This window comes from Tasmannia lanceolata, unplaced genomic scaffold (assembly GCF_043159265.1).
Source record: "Tasmannia lanceolata isolate RefF3 unplaced genomic scaffold, GAP_Taslan_0.1 ptg000018l, whole genome shotgun sequence".
NCBI classification, from domain to species: Eukaryota; Viridiplantae; Streptophyta; class Magnoliopsida; order Canellales; family Winteraceae; genus Tasmannia; species Tasmannia lanceolata.
This window is the reverse complement of record NW_027518695.1, coordinates 2,440,008-2,461,071: the sequence shown is the minus strand read 5'-3', so window position 1 is coordinate 2,461,071 and position 21,064 is coordinate 2,440,008. Positions and strand designations below refer to the sequence as shown.

Genomic DNA, 21,064 nt, shown 5'->3' with positions numbered 1-21,064 from the left:
CATTAGACATCCACTATGGGGGTTACTAGATGAATGATCCAAATTAGCCAAAGCTACAATGTGGAAAGGAGGGTATGCCTAGTTGTAACTATGAAGAATAGAGACTTCGATCCGGTGGCTGTAAGTTCATCACTTTGGATTTACTTATTTTAAACATATTCTAATCTAGTCTCTAAAGTAATTCCACAAAAATGTTGGTATTAAGCTGGTTTCTTAAAGAGAGATTCTTCTTCTAATTCAAAAGAATTTTATTCTAAGAAGACTGATTCAGTAGTGCATTTTGTTGTTCTCCAATAGATCATCATCTGCTCCCATTGTGCTACCAATGGGATCCATGCCACTTACAGTTATATCTGTTTTATTCTAAGTACTCTTAAATGTCAAATAAATCTTAATGCTTTCTCTAAATGTGTCAATGCAAAGAGAATGACAACAGTAAGGTGTGCTTCCAGAGTTTATTCAAGCAATGATGGTTCAGACTTCAGAGTATATAATTACGAGATGATAATTGTTAACACAAGTTCCATTCATTCTAGAGAACTCAGCAAAGAGACAGATAATTAATTAATAATGAACATTCACTGTCATTATTGGAGGCTACAAATAATTTGAGACAAACCACAAGGCGATATTTGATAATCAATCATACAAGATGCTTCAGGTTATCCTCAATTGTCAATTTGTATCTAACATGTTTTATTTACCTTCAACTATTTGATAAATCTGGTAGGCCTGGCTGACGTAAGTTTATCAAAAACCAGCGGCAGCCTATCTGCCAAAACATGAATGCTTAAGGAATACAAAAAAGAAGCTTATATACATGGATAATTCAGTCATTTACACTTACACAAGCATTATGAGATCAAGTTTTCTTGGCAAGTCATGTCATGTGTCATTGGTACTGAACCTCACATCTTACAAGCATTATCATCATTGCATACTTTACCCTGAATGAAAAGGAAACCACAAAGCAAACCATTTTAGCAATGGAAAGTTTCTTGAGCAGGCAAATTAAGATAAACACGCTTTTGAAAGACACATTACGAACAGACGTAAATAATATATCGGGAAAGTGATAAAGCAAGATAAACTAAGAATTATCCAAGATGATTTATAGTACTTTTACTAAACATGTTTACGAAGCAATCGGCAAGAGTATCACGGTAACAATCAAAACAGAGGTCTAACTTGTAAATTATTCTGAAAGAAGAAAGCCATGTTGAGGTTGCCAATAGATGGAGTTTCCATGTTGTAAGTAAGCCAAAGTTCTCAGATTTATCATCTAAGGGCAATGGTAACCTTGTAGAGTTTGTTCGAGGGTCATGAATTGCACAAACGACAAAAAGAGTTAGTTTCAAATATTCCAAATTTAAAGTCACATGAAGCTGTAGATTCATTTAAAGCCGTCAACATATTTAAAAAGAAGATGGGAATGTCAAACTTTGATTTGAGAGGCTTCGGGCATGTCTTCTGCCATTTCTGATCAAGACCCAGCAAACATAAATGACATACATCGAACTCGTTCTTGCTGACACTGGACGCTTTCCACTTCTTAAATGTCAACACTTCATTACTTTCGGCTTTCTTCTAAAGACCCTTTGACTACAAATCTTATCAAGTTGAGACAGAAAGACAAGACATAATTTTGGATAAGAAAATACAATCTCCTCCATTCACTTCATTGTCCAAAACCTGTTGGACTTGATACAACTAAATAGGGCAGAAAGACAGCTATGTACTTAAAAATATTAAAACAAGAAAGGATAAGGATGATATAGTGGCATAGTAGGTTCCATGTCATCAGATTGTGGACATCTAACTGGCTATCATGGATATTTGACCAAGTCTTAGGTCAAGTAAATGCGAATCTGGAAAGATCCTAGTTAGTTGAATTTTCATCTAATACTATGCCTTGGAACTCTTGTGCCTGGTGACTAGTGTTCAGTAAATTGTGTTTTGCGTTGGAAGTATATACTGTTACTACCTTGTTAGTGATAGCAGTTATTTTTTTATAGGCAATGATAGCAGTCGTTGGTAATTGTGGGGAAGGAGTTATCACATTGGGAGGCTATAAGCCTATAAGTAGAGTAAGAGCGTTACTGGAAATAGTTTTGATATTTTCTCTATTTTGATTAAAGAATATTGAAGATTGAGCGGCTTCCATTGTTTCTCCCTTGTTTGTGTCTTTTGGTTCTTGTTTCTTCTCCTTCCCTCATCAAAAGACCAGGATAAACTGGTGTTATATAAGAGAAATTTATTCCTCACTCGGACTCCACCTCAATTTGGAGAGTAAATATTCTCTCCCAACATGCGTGTGGCCTCGGTGAGAGTGTCAGCAACCTTCTCCAGTTCTCAATATAAGGTGCAATGGTTTCTCTTTCAATGACCTACTATCTTGCAAAGGTAATGTCAGCATCGATGAATGGAATGTTGGTTGGATGTGATATGAAACAAGCAATGTTTCCTAAAAAAAATACCATAAAATTAAGTGATTGGCTCAGTAAGCATGACTTGCTAAAGAAAGTTTGTTGGAGGTTATATAAATAGATCACTTCAAGTGGAAGCAGTTACACTATGAGTTTTGTATTTTAGTGGAATATTGATTTGCACCGGTGTTTCAAAATGCGGATGCGGGTCAAAACACCTGCAAAGCAAATCCTACTCAACTAGGCACGACACGATCAAGTACTCAGTACGCGGCTGAGTACTCAGTTGGCACGGTCATAACTCGGGAGAGTGAAAGGAGATTTGATCGACTTAATAAGGCAAAACACGGACTTGGACAAGAACGCGACCAAGGTAAAAGTAGTTCGACTCAGGGGAGTTCATGATGACGCGAGAGAGTTTTGAAACTATGATTTGTACTACTAAGGATAAGGGTTAGATGTTTTTCAATAAGAGTAACTTCATTAGTTAATGTCCATCTCTATTATGCTATAGAAATTCGATGCCTTCAAACACAAGAATTAAAAAGAACTACACTATTTCATAATTAGGGAACGGATCCACATAGGTGTTGGGGAATACCTTGTTTTTCTTTCTTGCCTCTAAGATATCTCCCAAAGAAGGACGTCCTAAAAGCAAGAAGAAATTGCATGAACATGAAAACACATTAGTACAAATCAAAATAATCCATGGAAACAGTAATAATGATCAGCAATTAATTTATATATAGAATTGTTGTATCAAGTATTGTAGGTTTATGGTTTAGCATGAAGTAATAAATGATTCACGTTAGTGTTCTAAAACAATTTCGTCCCCGCTAGTCATTTTCTCCAATATCGTAGTGTAAGTTGATTAACGATTTCAGTATAAATTAATTATTCACGGTCAAGAATAGTAATAGCAAATAACAGAAGAATTAGATACAAATAGAATAATAAAGATCCATTTTCATGTAGCATGCTACACAATAACCCAAATAATAGAGATTAAAGAACAAAGGTCAATCATAAGGAACTTAAGCATATAATCAAATATGATCTTTTGATCTTTTAGTGTTTTCAGATATTTTTATTCTTCATCAGTCTATGTACCATTCTGGAAGAAAATGTTCCATGTAGACGAACCCAACTAGTGTCAGGAGTAGACTTAGTCAATTTGAGCTAGGTAGATCCTTTCACCTTCTTCATGAAAATTTTCTATAGGATTCATTAGCCGACCCCAACTAGTTTGGGACAAAGGCTTAGTGAGTTGAGTTGTGTCAGTCTATGTACCATTCTCTGATGCTATCTTTGTTGTAGCAATCATATTACAATCCAAGTGTATATCAGAAATTTGAAGGATCGATCCGCTCGGGAAGTGAAAACAGGACAACAAAGGCATGGCGTGCAGATAAGTAAAACAGAATACAGAATTACAACTACTATTAACCACAATTAAGTCCTTTTCTGTTCTTCACATTTCCCATGCTGTGCAGCAATTTACTGATTTGATTTAATACCAATGTACCTATATCCATGTATTTCAACATGGTCTGTCTCGCTAAAACCTACTTGTGTGAGATTGGCATGCAATGTCACACGTGCTTCAGAGCACCTATTAGGTGATACCACTAGCAGGGAGATGTGCATTTGAATCAGTAGACAACTCATTTAATTTTGCAATATCCCATCGCTTGTATTTGTAGAAATTTACTCCATAAGAATGAACACGCAACTACAATTTTAAGTTTCTAAAATTTGAGAAAAACAAGAGATCAATTTTTGTTATAGAAACCATTCTATGCAAATATTATTGGAAATATCAAATGAAATTACTGCATATTGTGCAAACGGCTTTCGTATACAAATGAAATTGAGTTTATACATGGCTAAATTAAGTCATTTGTGCACCCCTGTCTTTTCCTATAACGTCCTATGTTGAGTTATCTTGCAAGATACATGAGCTTGACTAGGGTGAATGTAACCATGATGAGATCTATAAAATCAGATAAAAGGCATACTAATATCAATAATGCAACCTTAATTTTATTCAAACAGTTATTCTCCTATGGATAGTATTGGGTGAAATTGATATACGCAGTTACATACTATTGGTTCAGATTCTTCAGATTAAAAGTACTAATTATCATTGAGCTGGTTGAAATAATTTATCAAACATGGTGTTACCTGTAATTTGCAGACGATATTGTGCCCAAACACCATATACTGCACTGGCTATAGTTGCAACCTGTGCATGGATTGCTTACTTATTAGCCATAAAAGACTACATACAGATAAGAAGAAACCACGTCCAGAGAAGTACATGAATTGTTCTAAAATGACATAAAATAGAAATGTGTGCTTGTCATATACATATATGATATATAATTAGATATGTGTCTGTTAAACTTGATAAAGTTATTTTAATGCTATAATATCAACAATATCAAGGAAGCAACAAATCATTAAAGGAAAAAACACAAAACATTAGCATAAGAATAAAAATCTACAAATTGAATTATTTGTACCAGGGAACTTTTTTCTCATGGTACTAGTGATAAAAGAAGGTTTTGGATGGGGGATTTTGAATGTACAACAGCAAAAGGACCAATAAACAAAGAAAGGTGACCCCATAGTTCTTGTTTCCATTAATTTTGATGGAAGGGAAAAAGTTCTTTCTTGTAGAACCAAAAGCACATTTTCTACACAGATATTTTCATTAGAATGCAATTCAAGGATGATATCTTGTTGCTCCTATTTTTTTTATTTTTTTTAACGCATAGAGTAGATCTATCAACAAGAGAGATTATACTAAACCCTTGTACATCACCAAAATTGACAAAGTTCTCTTTTCCATGTTCTACTTGAACCCTTTTTTTATAGGCTTAAAGGATGCCCAAATCAGCCCTCCAAAGATGTGTAGAAGACACTAGATAGACCTGGTTGTTTGTAGATATTTGTAGAGATGTGCAGGAATTCTAGAGTATTCTTGAGAATTCTTTGAAGAGACAAGTGTAGAGTATTCTAGCGAGTCTAGAAATTTCTAGGATGCCCTCGAACCGTTGGATGATGCCGAGTGGCATGAATGCATGATCAGGGCCATTGGCAGAGGAAAGAGACTATCTAAGGGTGAGCTCCTTAGTGCAAATCACCTATGAGACCTCTGAATATGAGAACTTCAAGCGTTGTAAATCCTTCCACGGTATAATACAATTCTTCTTCCGATTCCACTCCTGTGTGCTTTCTTGTGTGAAAGTTTGTTTTGTTGCCTTGATCGAAGGCTAGGACACTTGGATTTGGCTGACTCGGGGCTAAAGTTGAGTTTTGCATGAGTGCCGCACAGGTTTTAGCCTACAGATTAGCGGGCCCATGACAAGTAGCCTAACAATGAATCGGTCATTTGGTGTACAAATTTGGAAAACAGAACTGTGTTATAAATGGTTTTAGCTTTTGACTCTTTCAAATGAAAAGGTAGCAGCAGCGAGAGAGTAGGCTCTCCATGGAAAGTATATTACATTATAATAATAAATGAAAATGGGCAAAAACTTAAAAGTTAAAACATATCAACATAGAATTTATGTCTACCACTTGTTCAAGACTTCAAGGAGTGTATTGTCAATTAGGAGTCTAACAAAGTCTTGTAGGTAGTGATGCAAGATGCAATTCTCTCAAAATAAGGCAGGGCAAATAGAATGTTAAAAGTAGACATGATTTAATTTATAATCATGTGGATAACTTTGCAAACTGCAGAAAAAACATTTGGCAGTGAGTGGAAAGAACTGAACACATGGATGCAATAATTGGGCAAGGAGGAAAGGGAAAGAGATATATGACAGCAGATGTCAAAGAATGTAGAATTTGGAGAGAGAAAAACATGCAAAGATAAAATACAAATTACTAACAGTAAACCAAAAACTTACTATAATGGATAAAGACACTGTAGACTTCACTTGGAGAAAGAAAAAAAAAAAACAGGGCTCTTTATAGCCTATCCATGAAAACTATATAATTCTATCAAACAATTAGAACAAATATTGATGGAAGATTATGCATAGAAGTATGGTTGTTGAAAGTTACTGCAGGACAGAATGGGGAATTTTCAGAGAGGTCCCTAAGATACTAAGTCAGCCTGGAAAACTTTCTAGTATTCACTTTCAAAAACCCTTAATAACAAACGTAATGTGAACTTAGAGAAAGAATTCTAAAAGAGAAATAGTATATGGACTCATTAGCAGATAAAACTCGATGACTGATGTCCTCAAACTGCTCATTATCCATCCTATTAGTTTGTCACATAAACGGATTCTCATGTGGGTCTAACTGAAACATTGGTTGTTAACAACGTAAAAAGAGGCGAGGGCAATTGTGTGTCATCTTTATCAGATATACTCTAATCTACACAACTCTAGCTGCTAATAACATATCTCAACTCAACTCAACTAAGTCTTTGTCCCAAACTAGTTGGGGTTGGCTAAGCTGCTAATAACATACAAATAATAAAAATCTATATATTAGACTAGCCTTATAGCAACCTATTCTCTTCGAGCATTCATTTTCAGTCACCAGGAGTGTCTGCACATCTCATTAGCCAACTGTCAGGAGTGAATCATTGGATTGATAAGGATGCTGGCTATCTAAATCCCTGGTGAGACATGAAGCAAGGAGATAATGGACACGGCCTAATATTTTGCTCGGTAATTGATTTTGCCACTATATCCTTTTTATTTCTTTTCCAAGAAATAATAAGGAACTGAGGAAGATACAATATCTGGTTTTGGACTTGCAAAAACCAAGTTCACCTGCTCAATCAAAATCAACAGCTGAGTGAAGAGACAAGTCCTGAATATATCAAAGATAAATGAACTGAAACCGTGTGAGCCTTTCCAATATCATTTGAAAATCGGTTCACTTTGTGAACTGTAAAAGCTCTTTTGGACAAGAGGTTATCAGATATACTAGTCCTCCAATTGGTCATTACTCGATAAGACTGGCTCCGCCATACACACACATAGTTTGACATATAACTCTAGTGGAGCATTAGAAGTTGAGCATGGGATGAAAATTTTGTTGCATGCAGTTAATGTCTGAGAACACAACAGCGCGGAAGACATGTGATCTCCAACCCCAAAAACATGTAAGGCTCCCAAGATCTTTAATGTGAAAGTGATAATGAGAAACTAAACAACATAAATGAGCAAGATGACTTTTCCACTAGTGGTTTGATGTACAAAGATAGAGTACTCACTCGGGCTTTAAATAAGCTCTGTCTGTATCACAGTACTGCTGAATTCTTCAGGATATATGGCGGTTTTCTCAGCCGAGAAACTAGAGAGAAGTCAAGAGGAATCTAGGCCTACTTGAGGCATAATGTATACCTCCTCATGAAGATCGTCATTTTGGAACATGTTCTTGATATCCATCTGATAAAGGTTCCCACTGTCTAAGAACATGAATGGCAAGAATATTTTGGTGGCAGTCATTTTAGCAACTATAGTGTAGGTTTCTTCATAGTCAACACCACATTCTTGAGTAAATCACGAGTTACAAGTTAATCCTTGCATCTTCACTACAATGCTACACGTTACTCATGTATAGCATATAAGATTTTGGTTCAAAAACAGAGCTAGCAGTGCTGGAAGTAAGCAGTATGAGCATGTGAGACAGGAGTTCTGGAAGAAAATCAAAATGTTCAAGAAAACAGAAATTCTAGGAGACTTATGGATTGACGTCAAGGGGGTTTTGAATTTCATATCGGGTGGATTTTTTTCCTCGAATAAAGATATGTTTCAATCGTAAGGGCCCTTTAACCATCACTGGTCAAGGTTGGAGGATCTTTCTCTATTTTAAAAGATAGACTTCAGAAGCACAGGATCAGAATTTGTAAATCAGGCATCGAGCTAGAGCATCATTTTCTCAATACAAAAAGATTTCTTGACATGAAATCATTTTCCAGCAATTATATGTGGCAATACCAAGATTCAACTACATGTATTGATTATAATTTTATTTAACTTTCATTCTTGCCTGCAAAGAGAAGCATTAATGAACATAAATTAAATGTAGTAGGTCCATCAAGTTAGCTATTGCATACTATCATAAGAAGTCTTACAGGCTCATATTTTGTAATGGCATAAACCCATCCAAGACCAACTTCTTCATACAATCTTCTAAATGCCTGCAAAATTTATCACTAATCACATGAATTAATGTTTCTTGAGATGGCATGACCAATAGTGGCCTTTAAGATTGCGCACACGAAGTTCACAACAACAAACACATAGTTCTATAAGTTACGTCAGTAAAACAAAGGCCAGTAGATGTATAATTGAATATTAAATAAAACCTCAATATTCATCATGCATTCAGTTCCATACTGAAAGTAGATGTGCATAGTAGCTAGTTTTTAAGATGGAGCAGTCTCATAAATTTCATGGCAAAAATATCTGAAGCCAATGTACTATCAGTTCATGATTTTGCTATTCTCAAAAAATAAATAGCCATCAAATCCAATATGATAATAATCATAGTAACACTATTAATTTCGGATAGAGACTGTAAGTTTATCACCAACCAACAATTAATTGACTATGCCTGAACTATGGCAAAGTCATACGAGTTAATCTAATATGATAACAATTAAAAAACAAAAGATAACCTGAGTTTGTGCGATTATTAAAACATGGTAGTGCGAATACCCAGAGCCTGAATCTTGATATAACTCAGAACAATACAGTTTTGTTACCATGAGATGTAACACACTACTCTATCTAGGAATGAGGCCCTGGAGAGGAGCCTGCCCAACTCCACTTACTCTCAGAAGCCGCTGCTTGAGCGGAAGTTATCTGCTAGCGCAGCTATGCAGTGGAAGCTACGTGTGTGTGCGCGCGCGCGCACGGACTGAAGCGCCATGACTCTCATGCAAGAATTAAATTAATATCCATTTCCATGGCCTCATTTTCATGATTTGTTTGTCCAAATAAAGTTAATATTCATTAATTTATTTCTAAAGGAAACACAGCATATCCACTGGAGGTCTAAAAACCTTGAAGTGTTTTGTCCACTTGAATCAGGCTTTAGCTTCATTGATGAACAATTAAATTTGGTAAAAAACACAGTTTGTATCACAAAGGAATGGAGAAATTTGGACTAGAAAAAATGATACAAGAAACTGGATAAGTAGAAGGGTGATCATACTTCAGTCAACTGACCAATTCTAGTCGCGTGATGATCCTAGTTGTTGAATAAGTCCCAAATTGTCGTTGATACAAATATAAAGAGTACATGGAAATACAAGTATACAATTGTGTACAAGAAATATGTAAATGAAAGAAAAAGGCAAATATAGAGCAATAAAAAAACGTAAAACTCTCTTGACAAAATTCAACAAAAGAGATACACAAAGAATCATCTACTTGGAATACTATAGACTAAAGTAGAATGGAAAAATATAGAACTAGTTTGGATGCATACTTCAACATCTCTAACAACAGTTCCGTCGGAAAGGATTGCATGGATTCTCCCCATAACCTAAAAATAAAACGGCATGAACATATATCAGAAGTCTGAATCTTAATCTTATAAAATTTTGTGATGAATCAAATGTATGAAATAATAGAATTAATCAGCTATACTAGCATTCTTAATTACTTTTCATTTGATTATTATGAGATGGGCATATTGCTAGGATGAGGTTTATAACCAGGATGGCATCACTCAAGGTCCTAATTGGGATTTTTGAGCCAGATGGAAGTGAGTGCTCAGGGAGTTGAAGTTGTAGCTGACAGGTCTTACTGTCTTTGATGGCAACAATTACAAACAATGGATTGAGGGCAAGCCATTCAATAGAACTAAGAGAGCATTCAAGTTGGAAACTCCTCCTTGAGAACTTAATCAAACCATTGATTTAACTTTTTGATCTTTTCTGGATTCAATGTGTGTGACTATGAAATCACCCATTTATCAAGAACAAACTTCACAAAAGATGATTTAACTAAAACCAAGAAAGAGAAGTTACTAAATAAGGAATTATTTTCCTATGAGTAAAAGTCAAAGATAGCAGAACCTGTTCTAAATGCCATCCAATCTTGCCTGGGCAATTATGGTTCAACAATGGCAAGGTCACAAAATCAATCCGTTATATATTTATTGTGTAGATATATCTTATTCGACTGATTTTTCGCATCTTTTTCCATCAGAAGTAAAATATTATTTCTTTTATTTTTTATATGTATCACTACAATATTTTATCAAGAGAAAAAGTGTGAAATAGTAGTGTGCATGGGTTATGAGGGTGTTTTGGTGGTGATGAGAAGTGAGCACCATTGATGCAAGTTGCTGGCATCAACCGTGATCCCACCATACCCCAAAAGCAAAGCAAGCTGCTTGCAGTCATGTGTTAGTCCTAATCTTGCTTTGGCCTTTTTGTAAGCCCTCTCAACCCTTATAAACAAGTGAGGGCAAGTCATGAATAAGCCAAAGAGATCCTTATCATGTCATAGCCCCAATGATTTTGTACATATTGATTAGTGTGAAGAATCAATTAGCTACTTCTCTTAATTGTGTTAAGAGTAATTTTTGAAAGAAGAACATGGTCACACTGGTTTTGATAATTCATAAAGTTTTTTTTCTCAAAATTTATGTCCCATAAAACTAGAAAAATGTGGGAAATATGGAATACAATATTATCATCAATTATTCATGTTTCTTCATAGCATACAGTTTTGTAGTCGAGCCCTTCATTCTCCTCCACAGAGTACTCATTTGAACTTATGTCAACAAACTTGATAGCGCCATAGAGCTTATTCCTCTCTTTAAGCATGTTGACCTGACAATACAAAAGAAATATTGCATGAATGCTCATTTGGCACTCAACCAAACTTAAATCGATTTACTATAACAATCAATAGGAGAATGATATTGTGAGACCAGTATCATGTCAAATAATTAAGACCAATCACCTTTTTGCTGGATGTAATAATTGGATCATTCCTTGTTTTCAAAGAATGGACTTTTAACAATTGATGTGATACTACTGCATGTTGACGATATAATAAACAACTAGGGCATTGACATTCTAGGGAAATACACAAATAGCCAAATGGATGCTAAAGTAGAAGTATGAAATGAAATATTTTAATTAACCATTTCTAGGAAATACAAAAATAAACATAGAAGTAATGCAGGATTTCCGATGGATATTTTCAAAGAAATGCATGAAAAGAAAGAAAGAAGTGATTGTTTGTAGTTCTTTGAGTAAAATCCTCTAGGTTTGGATTCATAGAAGGTAAGTTGGTAAAGTTAAATTCATGCTTTTGGCTACAAAATAAGGAAAAGGAAAGCTCAATTAAAAAGCTACAGTTATTTGTTGCTGTTAACAGTAGAATATCATTTCATGTTTCTAGTAAGAATACTCACACATTTTCCGGATGATACTCAGTGCTATAAAACAAAAATATATGAACAGAATTAATTACTCAATCTCCCAATTGTTTTAGTGGTATCACTAATCACATATTTCAGATAGCTTATTCATTTTCATATTTCTAATAAGGGTATTAATGCCTTTTCAATATTTCCTGACTCGTATAAAACCAAAACACATGAGTCTCAAGTATTTTCAAGCGTAGGACTTATGATGGGTTTCTTTATGATAAAAAAAGCTTGCGGTATATTGGTCAAGGGTTACCAGAAGTGGATAATTTTGGGGCAGAAATACGAATCCAAGCGGGTTGCAATAGATTTGATCTTGACTGCATGCCTCTCATTATCTTGGAGCTTCAGAATCCAATTGCAAGTGCAAACAACCACACTTTTCAAAGTAACCAGTCTACGTTTCATAAACACTTATAGGAAATTAGCAACCTAAAATTAAAACTGGGGGTCTACGAAACCTAATCAATCATTTTGCCCACTATGTATTCTATGAAAATCACCTACGGATATCAATAGTCACTAAAAATTAAGGACTTAAAAAATATGAAATAACATTAGCTCCTTAGATGTAAGTAAGACACGTAGGATAGAGTACCTCACGCATGCAAAGTGGGCACTCCCCATCATAAAGCATTTTAATCTTCCAATTTTTTGACAAAGGATCATCTTCTTTTGACAAAACCTCTCGGTCCAATGTAGCCTCCTTGTGCATTCTGCAAATCTGATGCTTGAAAGCTGCAAAAGATGTAATGCATATTGCATACTACAATATGAAAAAAAATGAAGTGTAGAGCTGACGCAAAAAATCAGATACAAGCAAGAAAAAATTTGAATATCAAGTTAGATGATTCTAAAGATACGGTGAAGATTTTAATATCCATGCAAGGAAACTTCCAAGAACTGGTGATAAAAATGGCAAGAGTAAAAACTCTCCTTAAAACATGGAAATTTGAGTTTTTAACATGAAACATAATTGTATATCTAAAAATAGGATGAACCGATGAACTCATGTATTCATAAAATGTAGAAAGACACTCAATGCTTAACAAGTTGACATCAATACTATAACAAAATATTTCTGTAAATTTGCATTACGAAAAAAACATACAGCATAAATGCCCAGGAAATGGAGAGAATAAGACAACCCAACCGGATCTTTTTTGGAAATTGGTTGTGATTAGAATTACCAGCATCTACATCTTTTACTCAATTGGTGCTTATTTAAATCATTAATTCAAAGAAATGGAGAGCACTTAGGCAACAGAGGATAAAAAACAGTAATGCCGAATTAGTATTGATCATAGACAGACAAATCACAACCAGAGTTAGCACTATCCACAACCTTTTATGTTGTTATTTCTTGTTAATACGAGTTAAAATTAAACTGACAGATGGAGAATAATCTATGTAAAATGAGAAAATTCCGAGGTGCTGGTTCACAGAATTTTAGAAGCACAGTCTGGATTTCTGGTGTGTGCTCCTTCTCTTCTGATTAGAGTATGCTATCATGAAAATGCATTGAATCAAAATAAATTCCCCCGCGACTGTCAGCTACTTTTAGAAACAGCAAACTACACCATCTTCTCCACCATTTTCCCCTTTATTTACAACCCTTTCACATTGGGGCATTGATTTAGCATCCTTGGCATCCGCACGATCTTCCCACAGGGCTCCTGCGGCCTACCCTCTCCTCTCTTCTCCATTCGTTCATAATGGTTTTGCGATCAACGATCGGAGCAATTGTTGCAATAGGGGAAGATCTAACCCTTCATCATGCATTGTGACAGTCAGGGTACTAACATTTAGCAAATAATCAAGTGTATCATGCTAAGACTAAGCATATTCAAGTGAGACATCATAAGATATGACGTGGGTGACCGATGGAAGTATTCACTTATATAAGATACATACAGATGATAATGCAGCAGATATATTAATTAAGCCAGTTACAATTGACTGATTTCAAGCATTGCTTGGCCTTAGCCAATTTCACCAGCTGTGGATGAATGGACGGGCACCCCAAGGAGTGGGTAGGCACCTCATGTGCAGAAGGTGAGTAGATATGTTCTTGAAGGTACACACAGTATATTTGATCTTAAGGTGGTTGTGAAACAAACCAAGGTGGAGATTGTTGGGAAGTTGCCTTGTTTCCCACGCCACTTTCCTAGGATGTGAGTTGTGGTGTTTTGGTAAGACTCCAAAAATAAGAAACGTCTCACCCTCGTTTTTCATCTTATGTGAAACTTCGCAAAATACACTCACTTTTCTAAAGTCATAAAAGAGAGGCAAAAATAGTAACAACGGTTTTCTCTTTGGAGAGAGTGAAGACGGAAAAGGGGAAGGGGCTTGTGAACAAATTCTCAAGGGATTCTCTTGGCTTCTTCCAGCTTAGAAGCAAGGACAAGTACGATGACGGATTTCACATATTTCTCGATTGTACGAGAGGCAAGAGAAAGCTTTGTTATTCTCTTGTGTGCAATACAAGAGAGGATGACAATAAGGGTTTGTGGAAAGGGTTGCAAAGGAAGGGTTTGGCAATCGGTCACGTGCAAGATCGATTGAGTATTATAATTTTTTTTTACTTCTTTCTTAGTGAAATATTCTATGGATCGCCTGTAGACATAAGCCTTTGTGCCGAACTACGTAAAACGAGTGTATTCTTTGCGAGTTGCCAGTTTGTTGTTGTTATATCTGGCTTTTGATCGCGATTTTTCAGTGGACCTTTGTCCGTCGATTTTCTATAATTTTTCTTTTCTCTCTTTCTTAAAAAAAGAAAAAGAATAAGGCTTTCTCTTTAAAAGGTATCCCACAAAATCCAACGTTTTCCTCCTTGGTTTTGGGCTCCCCAATGCCCCCCTTCCTCCTCATTCTCTTCTTCTACAAAAAAAGAGAAAAAAAAAAAGTTTCTCATCTCCACCTTTCCATTTCCCTCTCACTTAGCTACACATCTTCTCAACTCTCCTCTTCCTACCCTCAACTTTTAGGTGGAACATATATATAAGAGAAGAAAAAGACACTCATTCTCCTCTCATTCTCTCTTACAACGAAGAGACAAAAAAATCTTCAATCTTCAGTATTTGTCCTCTATCTTTACAATCATCTTATACCAAGGCATTGATATCACATTGTCGACATCCACACGATCTTCACATAGGGCCCCTGTGGCCCACTCTCACCTCTCTTCTCCATCTGTTCACGATGGTTTCACAATTAACAATCAGAACAATAACCATTGGAATTGGGGAGGATCTGACATTTCACCAATTGTTGCTTTACATTTATTTCAGTTTTACCTCATTAGTCATGCTTAAATCCCAATAGCTCATCATGTCAAGCATTTATTAAAAAGCATTCATTAAATTTATATTTTTTCAATCCCAATATTACATTTTATTGCCACATTATTTAACTAAGCACTCATACATCACATCAAAGTCTATACAATCCATCACTTATATATTTCAATTAATCAATTAATTAATTCGGTGAACATAACTATTTATTTAATAGTAATAATATGTAAATGATAACAGCACAACCATGCTGAGTTGCCAAAAAAGCCTTCACAAGCCAAATAGAAAAGAAAAGACAAGCTGAGTTAGTGTAATTATTGAAGCATGGCTATGCTGATATCATTTCCCTATTATTAAATTCTAGTTTTTAACCATTCAAAATAAATTCTATTTTTTAAGCATTGTTCATATATATTGTTTATTAATTGATCATATTCGTGCTTAATTATCTCTAATCTTTAAATCAGTTTGATAAGTTAACATAAACACCCAGAACCCATATATCTTTTCTTCGTTTTTTCATGTAAATTACACCCAGATATGATGTATCTCACTACCCAGAAACAGAACATTTAATATTTATGAAGAAAATGAGAAAGAGAGAGAGAAAGATACCTGGTGGATGAAGGGGAAACGAAATTCTACGAGGAGAAGGAAAAGGAAAAGAAACGTTGAGATGAGGAGATGAAATGAGAGCGGTGCTTCTTCTGCCAACACAAGCAGCAGCTCTGTAGGCCATTTTCTTCCTCTTTTGGTTCTGTGATAAGAATTTTTCAATAGATATTGAGCAAGGCTTCCTGAGAAGAAAAGGATTCGGGTCCTGAACGTTTTGTTAGGGACTGAGACCGGTACACGTTGTAAATGTCTGGACCCTTCATTTTGTGGGTTCGTCAGTAATGGGTCATAGCCAAATACGCATCCAGAACCAATTTTCAGGTAGCGGGGCCCACAAGATGAACGGTTTAGATCATCGTAAACAAAAAACAGCAGAGTAGAGAAACATTGAAGAGCACTAGTAAGGCCCAATCGTTTCTAGTTTGGCCTACTTTTTTATGTGGCTACAGATGATTCCAGGTAAACAAGTTCTTTTTTTTTTTTCTTTTTTTTTTGCATGAAATGCATTGACATTTTCTTTTTGTATAAAACTCCAAAACTATGAGAAAATAATAAAATGGGATTTGCTAGGGACCATCGCAAAAGGCTTTTCGCGGCTGGTCTGTTTCACGTCAGACCAGCCACCTTGTGAATGGAGACAAAAGCTGTTGTCTCCATTCACGAGGTCAGACCAGCCACGAAATGCCTTTTGTGATGGATGCTATCAATTCCCTAATAAAATATCTATTTTATTCATTTTTCAACAAAAAAATTGAAATAAATTTAGAGTGGACAAGTATCTCTACCTTAGGAATTGTTTTCTCTTTTCTTTTTTGCTCCTTAATCTGATCGCAGGCCTGTGCAGACACCTCAACGAACTCATGTGGACACTCCTCAGCCCGAGGACAATCTCTCAAATACACATAAAGACCCGTTTTTCTTTTCTTTGCTGATTCCTCTCAATGAAATTTGCCATGTTGCACTAAGTGACTTACGGATGTATGCATGCGGTCCGGGAACACTTTGGGGTGAACACCCATCCGACAGGGGGGGCGAAATTCCTGAAGAATCCGAATGGGACTGAGTTTTCCCTTCGGAGTCTTGATGACGTCTTTGAGAGTCTGGAAACAAGGGGCACCCAGAGCTCTGATATAAGCAAGGGTATACCACCAGTGGGTGAAATCACGAGGGTATTATTCAATATAGTCTTAATGGACATCTTCGATCGTGAGTTTCCCAAAAGGTTTCCTGGGATTGCATTTTCTAGCTACTGGCTCTAAGCCCTATATTACTAAAGGGGAGGAATTAGATCAATCTCAGCGTGGATGCTTCCCCTCGAAGACTCAATAGCAATTCCATCTCATCTTTCCGGATCAGACTTTCTATTTATCGTATCTTCTTTCGATAATTGAGCACATCTTGGTGGTAAAATTCATTAAGATTAATGGACAGAAAGACTTCACAAAGATATCTCCATGATTATTTCTTGGGTGAGGGCTCTATCTCCTTTTCAAGTTCTATTCTAACTCTTACCTCTCTCACTGTTGAAAGGAGATTTGAGATTTGCTTAGAATTAGAAAGAGAGGACCTGATTATGCCTAGTTGAGTGCCGTCCGATTCGGAGTGCTCAAGCTAAATTCTGACAGGTCTAGTATGAGAAATCCAAGGCGGGCTGAAGTTAATGGTATGCTTAGAGACGAGGAGGGCAAGACCAAATGGGCACTCTTGAGACACATTGGGGTCAATGATTTCCATGAGGCAGAAGTTAGAGGGGTGCTTCAGGAATTAGGATTGTTGAGAATAGCTTTGTTGGATGGATAGATAGTCGAGGGAGACTCCCTAGATACCATTAAGTGATTGAATGACAGCAGGTAATATCCACGGACAGGGGCGGAGGCACATATAGCAAGAGGGGCCATGGCCCCCAATGACTTAAAAATCCCTTTCATGTGCATGGCTGTAAATGCATGATCGGCTAGTTTAGTAGGCATCCCCCCCAATGAATAATGCATAGAAAGTGTAAATTAGTCCCCCCTCCTCCCTTCCCCCAAGTGTAAATTCCTCGCTCCACGCCTTTGTATGAGTTAGAGATGTTATAAACACTTTTCCCGTCATAATTTTGATACCTATGGTTGGGGCTACACTTAAACCTCGCAGAAAATATGCGGAGGAAAAATCAGGTGGACCCACACCATGATCTTCCAACTTTATCATGAGGGGTTTGCTAGGCAATTTCGCGGCTCACTTTTGCAGGTGAGAAATGCCACCTCAGATGAATTAAATGAATAACACAAAATCTGCTAAAAAATTAGCTTTTGTGACTGTTCTTTCCTGCAAAAGTGAGTCGTGAAATGGCTTTCCACACTATTGCCTAGCAAATCCCTTATCATAAATAGAACTATTAGTATGTGCGCTCCGGTATTAAGAGAAGTTTGATAATGTATCTTGCAGATTGTTTGTAGTCTTTTATAATTATTTTCAGGATCGCAATTGGCTTACACCATGAGCATGTAAGTGTGCATTAGAATATAAAAGGTTTGAGAATATCAAACTTATGATTTTCTTGTTCTAACGTGGATACTGCAACTCATACTAGATGATTTATGTTGATTGATGAAGATTTGGTACAGTACTCTCATTTGAAAACACAACATTCTTGTGAATCCATGTAATATGATAATGAGTTTCATATGGGAATAGATTCCGCATATTAAAACTTACTGTTTAATTAAATATGATTAATTTAGGAAAGTGATATATCCGCCCCTTTTGATCACCAGGAACACCCCCTGTCAGTGTTTGTGGCAATCAGGGGGCATTGAATTCTTCTGACATAAGTACAACAGCCCCTCTTTAGTCATTGATACACTGACATGGGGTGTTCCTGGTGATCAAAAGGGGCGGATATATCATTTCCCTTAATTTACCATAAGATATTTTAAATTTTAAGCATTGAGAAAAATTATAAAATAAGAAAGAGTGGCATTCTTGTAATGTTGATAGCCCCATATTAGAGAGACCCCAACCCCATCTAGGAGACACTTTTGGACACCCTTGACAAGTACTCTATAAAGGTGGATCTTCAGAAAAGGCCACCATAACAACAACCTTATGGGGGGGGGGGGGGGTCATGTGGTCCAATAAAGTGCAACATATATTCAAAGAGGTGGTGCCTCCAAGACCTCTAAAATGCAATTCCACATGGACCCCTCTCTATCATTTTCTTTGGTACAAAACAGATGGGCTTTCAATAAAGAGAAGCATGTGAAGAACAATAAGTGCCATTATATGGCCACAATATTCTACAGCCATTTATGAATATCTTTCACATCACTGAAGGGACAAAAACTAAGATAAGAAAGAACAAGGTGCCCTCATCTAGCTTTTGTAAAGTCCCAGGTATACCAAAGTGAAGAAAGGGAAATGTGAGGAGAATTTTTCTCCCTTTGAAAATCCAAAAGTAATGTAAAGGGAAAAGGGGTATGGCACAATAGAAAGAAAGCAATGATTATCTAATTTAATAGGGCTCTTTATGGCATGTTTGGTTCTGCAGATTTTTTTTTTCTTGTAAAATATTTTCCTTGAGGTTCAAAACATTTAACTACCCATTCTTTTCGGTAGAAAATTTCATCAGAAATTCTTGATAAAAAAAAAAAAAAAAAAAACCTACATTTTTCATCCATTGAAATTTTGTTTTTAGTATAACGAAATATGCCCTTAGGCCCTCTTTGGATTGCAGGAAAAACATTTCTTGCAAAGAAAAATTATTGGTAAATTTTTTTCATTTCACAATTTAGAGGGGGATTATATGGTTATAGCTAATTTCGAGGGACGTCAATATAAATTAAAGGTCCCTCTAAATAAAACTTAAACTACAGTTATTCAAACAACATTTTTTCACATTCAATCAAACAATGGAAAAGTAGGGAATTCTAGAAACAAGTTTTTCTTTTCAAAGCTTTTCTAGAAAATTCTGCAATGGCAGCCAGAAATATTTTTTTCATGACAAATCGATGTCTCCAAGTGGTGAGAGAGGAGTAGGGCAGTGGGAGAAGTTGAGAGATTTGAGAGGGCACAATTGAGATGAGCACGAGAAGTGGATAAAAATAAGGAAAACGCATATTATCATTAAAAAATAAAAAATCATGTTAGCCAAATGTTCTCTAAACAAGGCCTTAGGAATCTCTTAGCTCTACTCTTCCGTGCAAGCAATGCTATTTGTTATCTTGACTCCGGAGTGACCAAATGAAAGCAAATTATCTTGGGGAAATGATATTTCCACACCTTTTTTTTTAAGTTTTTTTCGAAAACAAGTGCATTTATACCTCCTTAATTTTGGTTCACTTTTCCTCGATTTAAAGTCAGGCGTAAATGGTAGAAAAGAGGGTATATTACCCATTATAATGCTACCTAGGGCTGCAAATGAACTGAGCCGGATCATGAACATGTTGTTCCGGAACAAAACAAAACAATAAGACCCAAAGCGACAACAGTGTGGTTCCAGGTACTGTCGCTAGATTGAGATCTGCAGGGTCGCGGGGACTTCGCCCTAATTAGTATAGGCCTGTAGGGGCGGTAGGCTTTTAATGTTTGGGTTCGGCTTATTAAAAGCTCGGCTCGAGCTCGTTCGTTTACTAAAGGAGCCGAACCCGAGCCCAAAAATTAGGCTCGTCAAATAAACGAGCCGAACTCAAGCTTTGTATAGTTCGGCTTGGACAAGCTCGTAAACCTTTTAGGCTCGGTTCATAAAGCCGAGCCAAGCTTTAAAGCTCGGATTATGTTCGTTATATTAATGAGCTGAACTCGAACCCAACCAAGCTCAAGCCTGGCCCGGCTCAGCTCATTAAAAGCTCGGCTCGGTCTCGTTCGTTTGCTAAACGAGCCGAGCTTGAACACACCAAAGTACGGCTCGGCTCATTTGCAGCCCTAATGCTGCCTTCCTTTCCTTTTAAGAAGGCACTCAATGCTCACTAGGGTTTCTATTCCAGTTTACCAACCAAAAAAAAGGAAGGCTGCTATTCACACCCCTTGTTTTTGTCCCTTGCACCCCTCTCATTATCTCATACAAGGGTCATTATTTTAGCTTTTATGGTTGGTAAGCCGGGGTTAGCTAACCTCTACAAGATATATTAACAAAAGTAAACAACTATTACAAAAAAAGCATGAGATTTACATGTTAATAGCGTCTCTTACAAGGGTCATTTTCATGATTCGTGTGACTGTTTATATAATGATATCCACCGTCCCTTATTTAATAATGGCACTCATCTCCTTATTTTACACTTTTGTGATTGGTTGTTGGTAGGGGTGCAACTCGGGTCG

At 36.3% G+C, this 21,064-nt stretch overlaps 1 protein-coding gene across 3 annotated transcripts; it reads right to left on the bottom strand.

The window, feature by feature from the left end:
- Window positions 1-541: 541 nt before the first annotated feature.
- LOC143849553 (Putative thiol-disulfide oxidoreductase DCC) lies at window positions 542-16,027 on the bottom strand. 3 transcript variants are annotated; one of them, XR_013235714.1, is made up of 9 exons: window positions 15,764-16,027; window positions 12,451-12,590; window positions 11,140-11,247; window positions 9,894-9,950; window positions 8,533-8,598; window positions 4,611-4,671; window positions 3,028-3,074; window positions 848-947; window positions 542-772 (listed from the first exon to the last, which is right to left on the bottom strand). XR_013235714.1 is itself a non-coding variant. In XM_077358610.1 (8 exons), exons 1-8 carry the CDS (start codon window positions 15,885-15,887, stop codon window positions 909-911), a joined length of 642 nt encoding a protein of 213 aa, XP_077214725.1. In that variant the 5' UTR covers window positions 15,888-16,027; the 3' UTR covers window positions 542-908. The 3 variants fall into 3 exon arrangements, 1 of the variants encoding a protein (XP_077214725.1); XR_013235715.1 differs by having other exon boundaries at window positions 542-768; XM_077358610.1 differs by having other exon boundaries at window positions 542-947.
- Window positions 16,028-21,064: the final 5,037 nt, after the last annotated feature.

What these genes read in the sequence shown, in the direction of transcription:
- LOC143849553 (XM_077358610.1), bottom strand. Translation starts at nt 15,887, where the DNA reads ATGGCCTACAGAGCTGCTGCTTGTGTTGGCAGAAGAAGCACCGCTCTC. An exon ending in GTTTCCCCTTCATCCACCAG is followed by an intron (nt 12,591 to 15,763) that starts GTATCTTTCTCT and finishes CATCTTTTGCAG; the next exon opens with CTTTCAAGCATCAGATTTGC. An exon ending in CTGTTGTTAGAGATGTTGAA is followed by an intron (nt 8,599 to 9,893) that starts GTATGCATCCAA and finishes TAAATTTTGCAG; the next exon opens with GCATTTAGAAGATTGTATGA.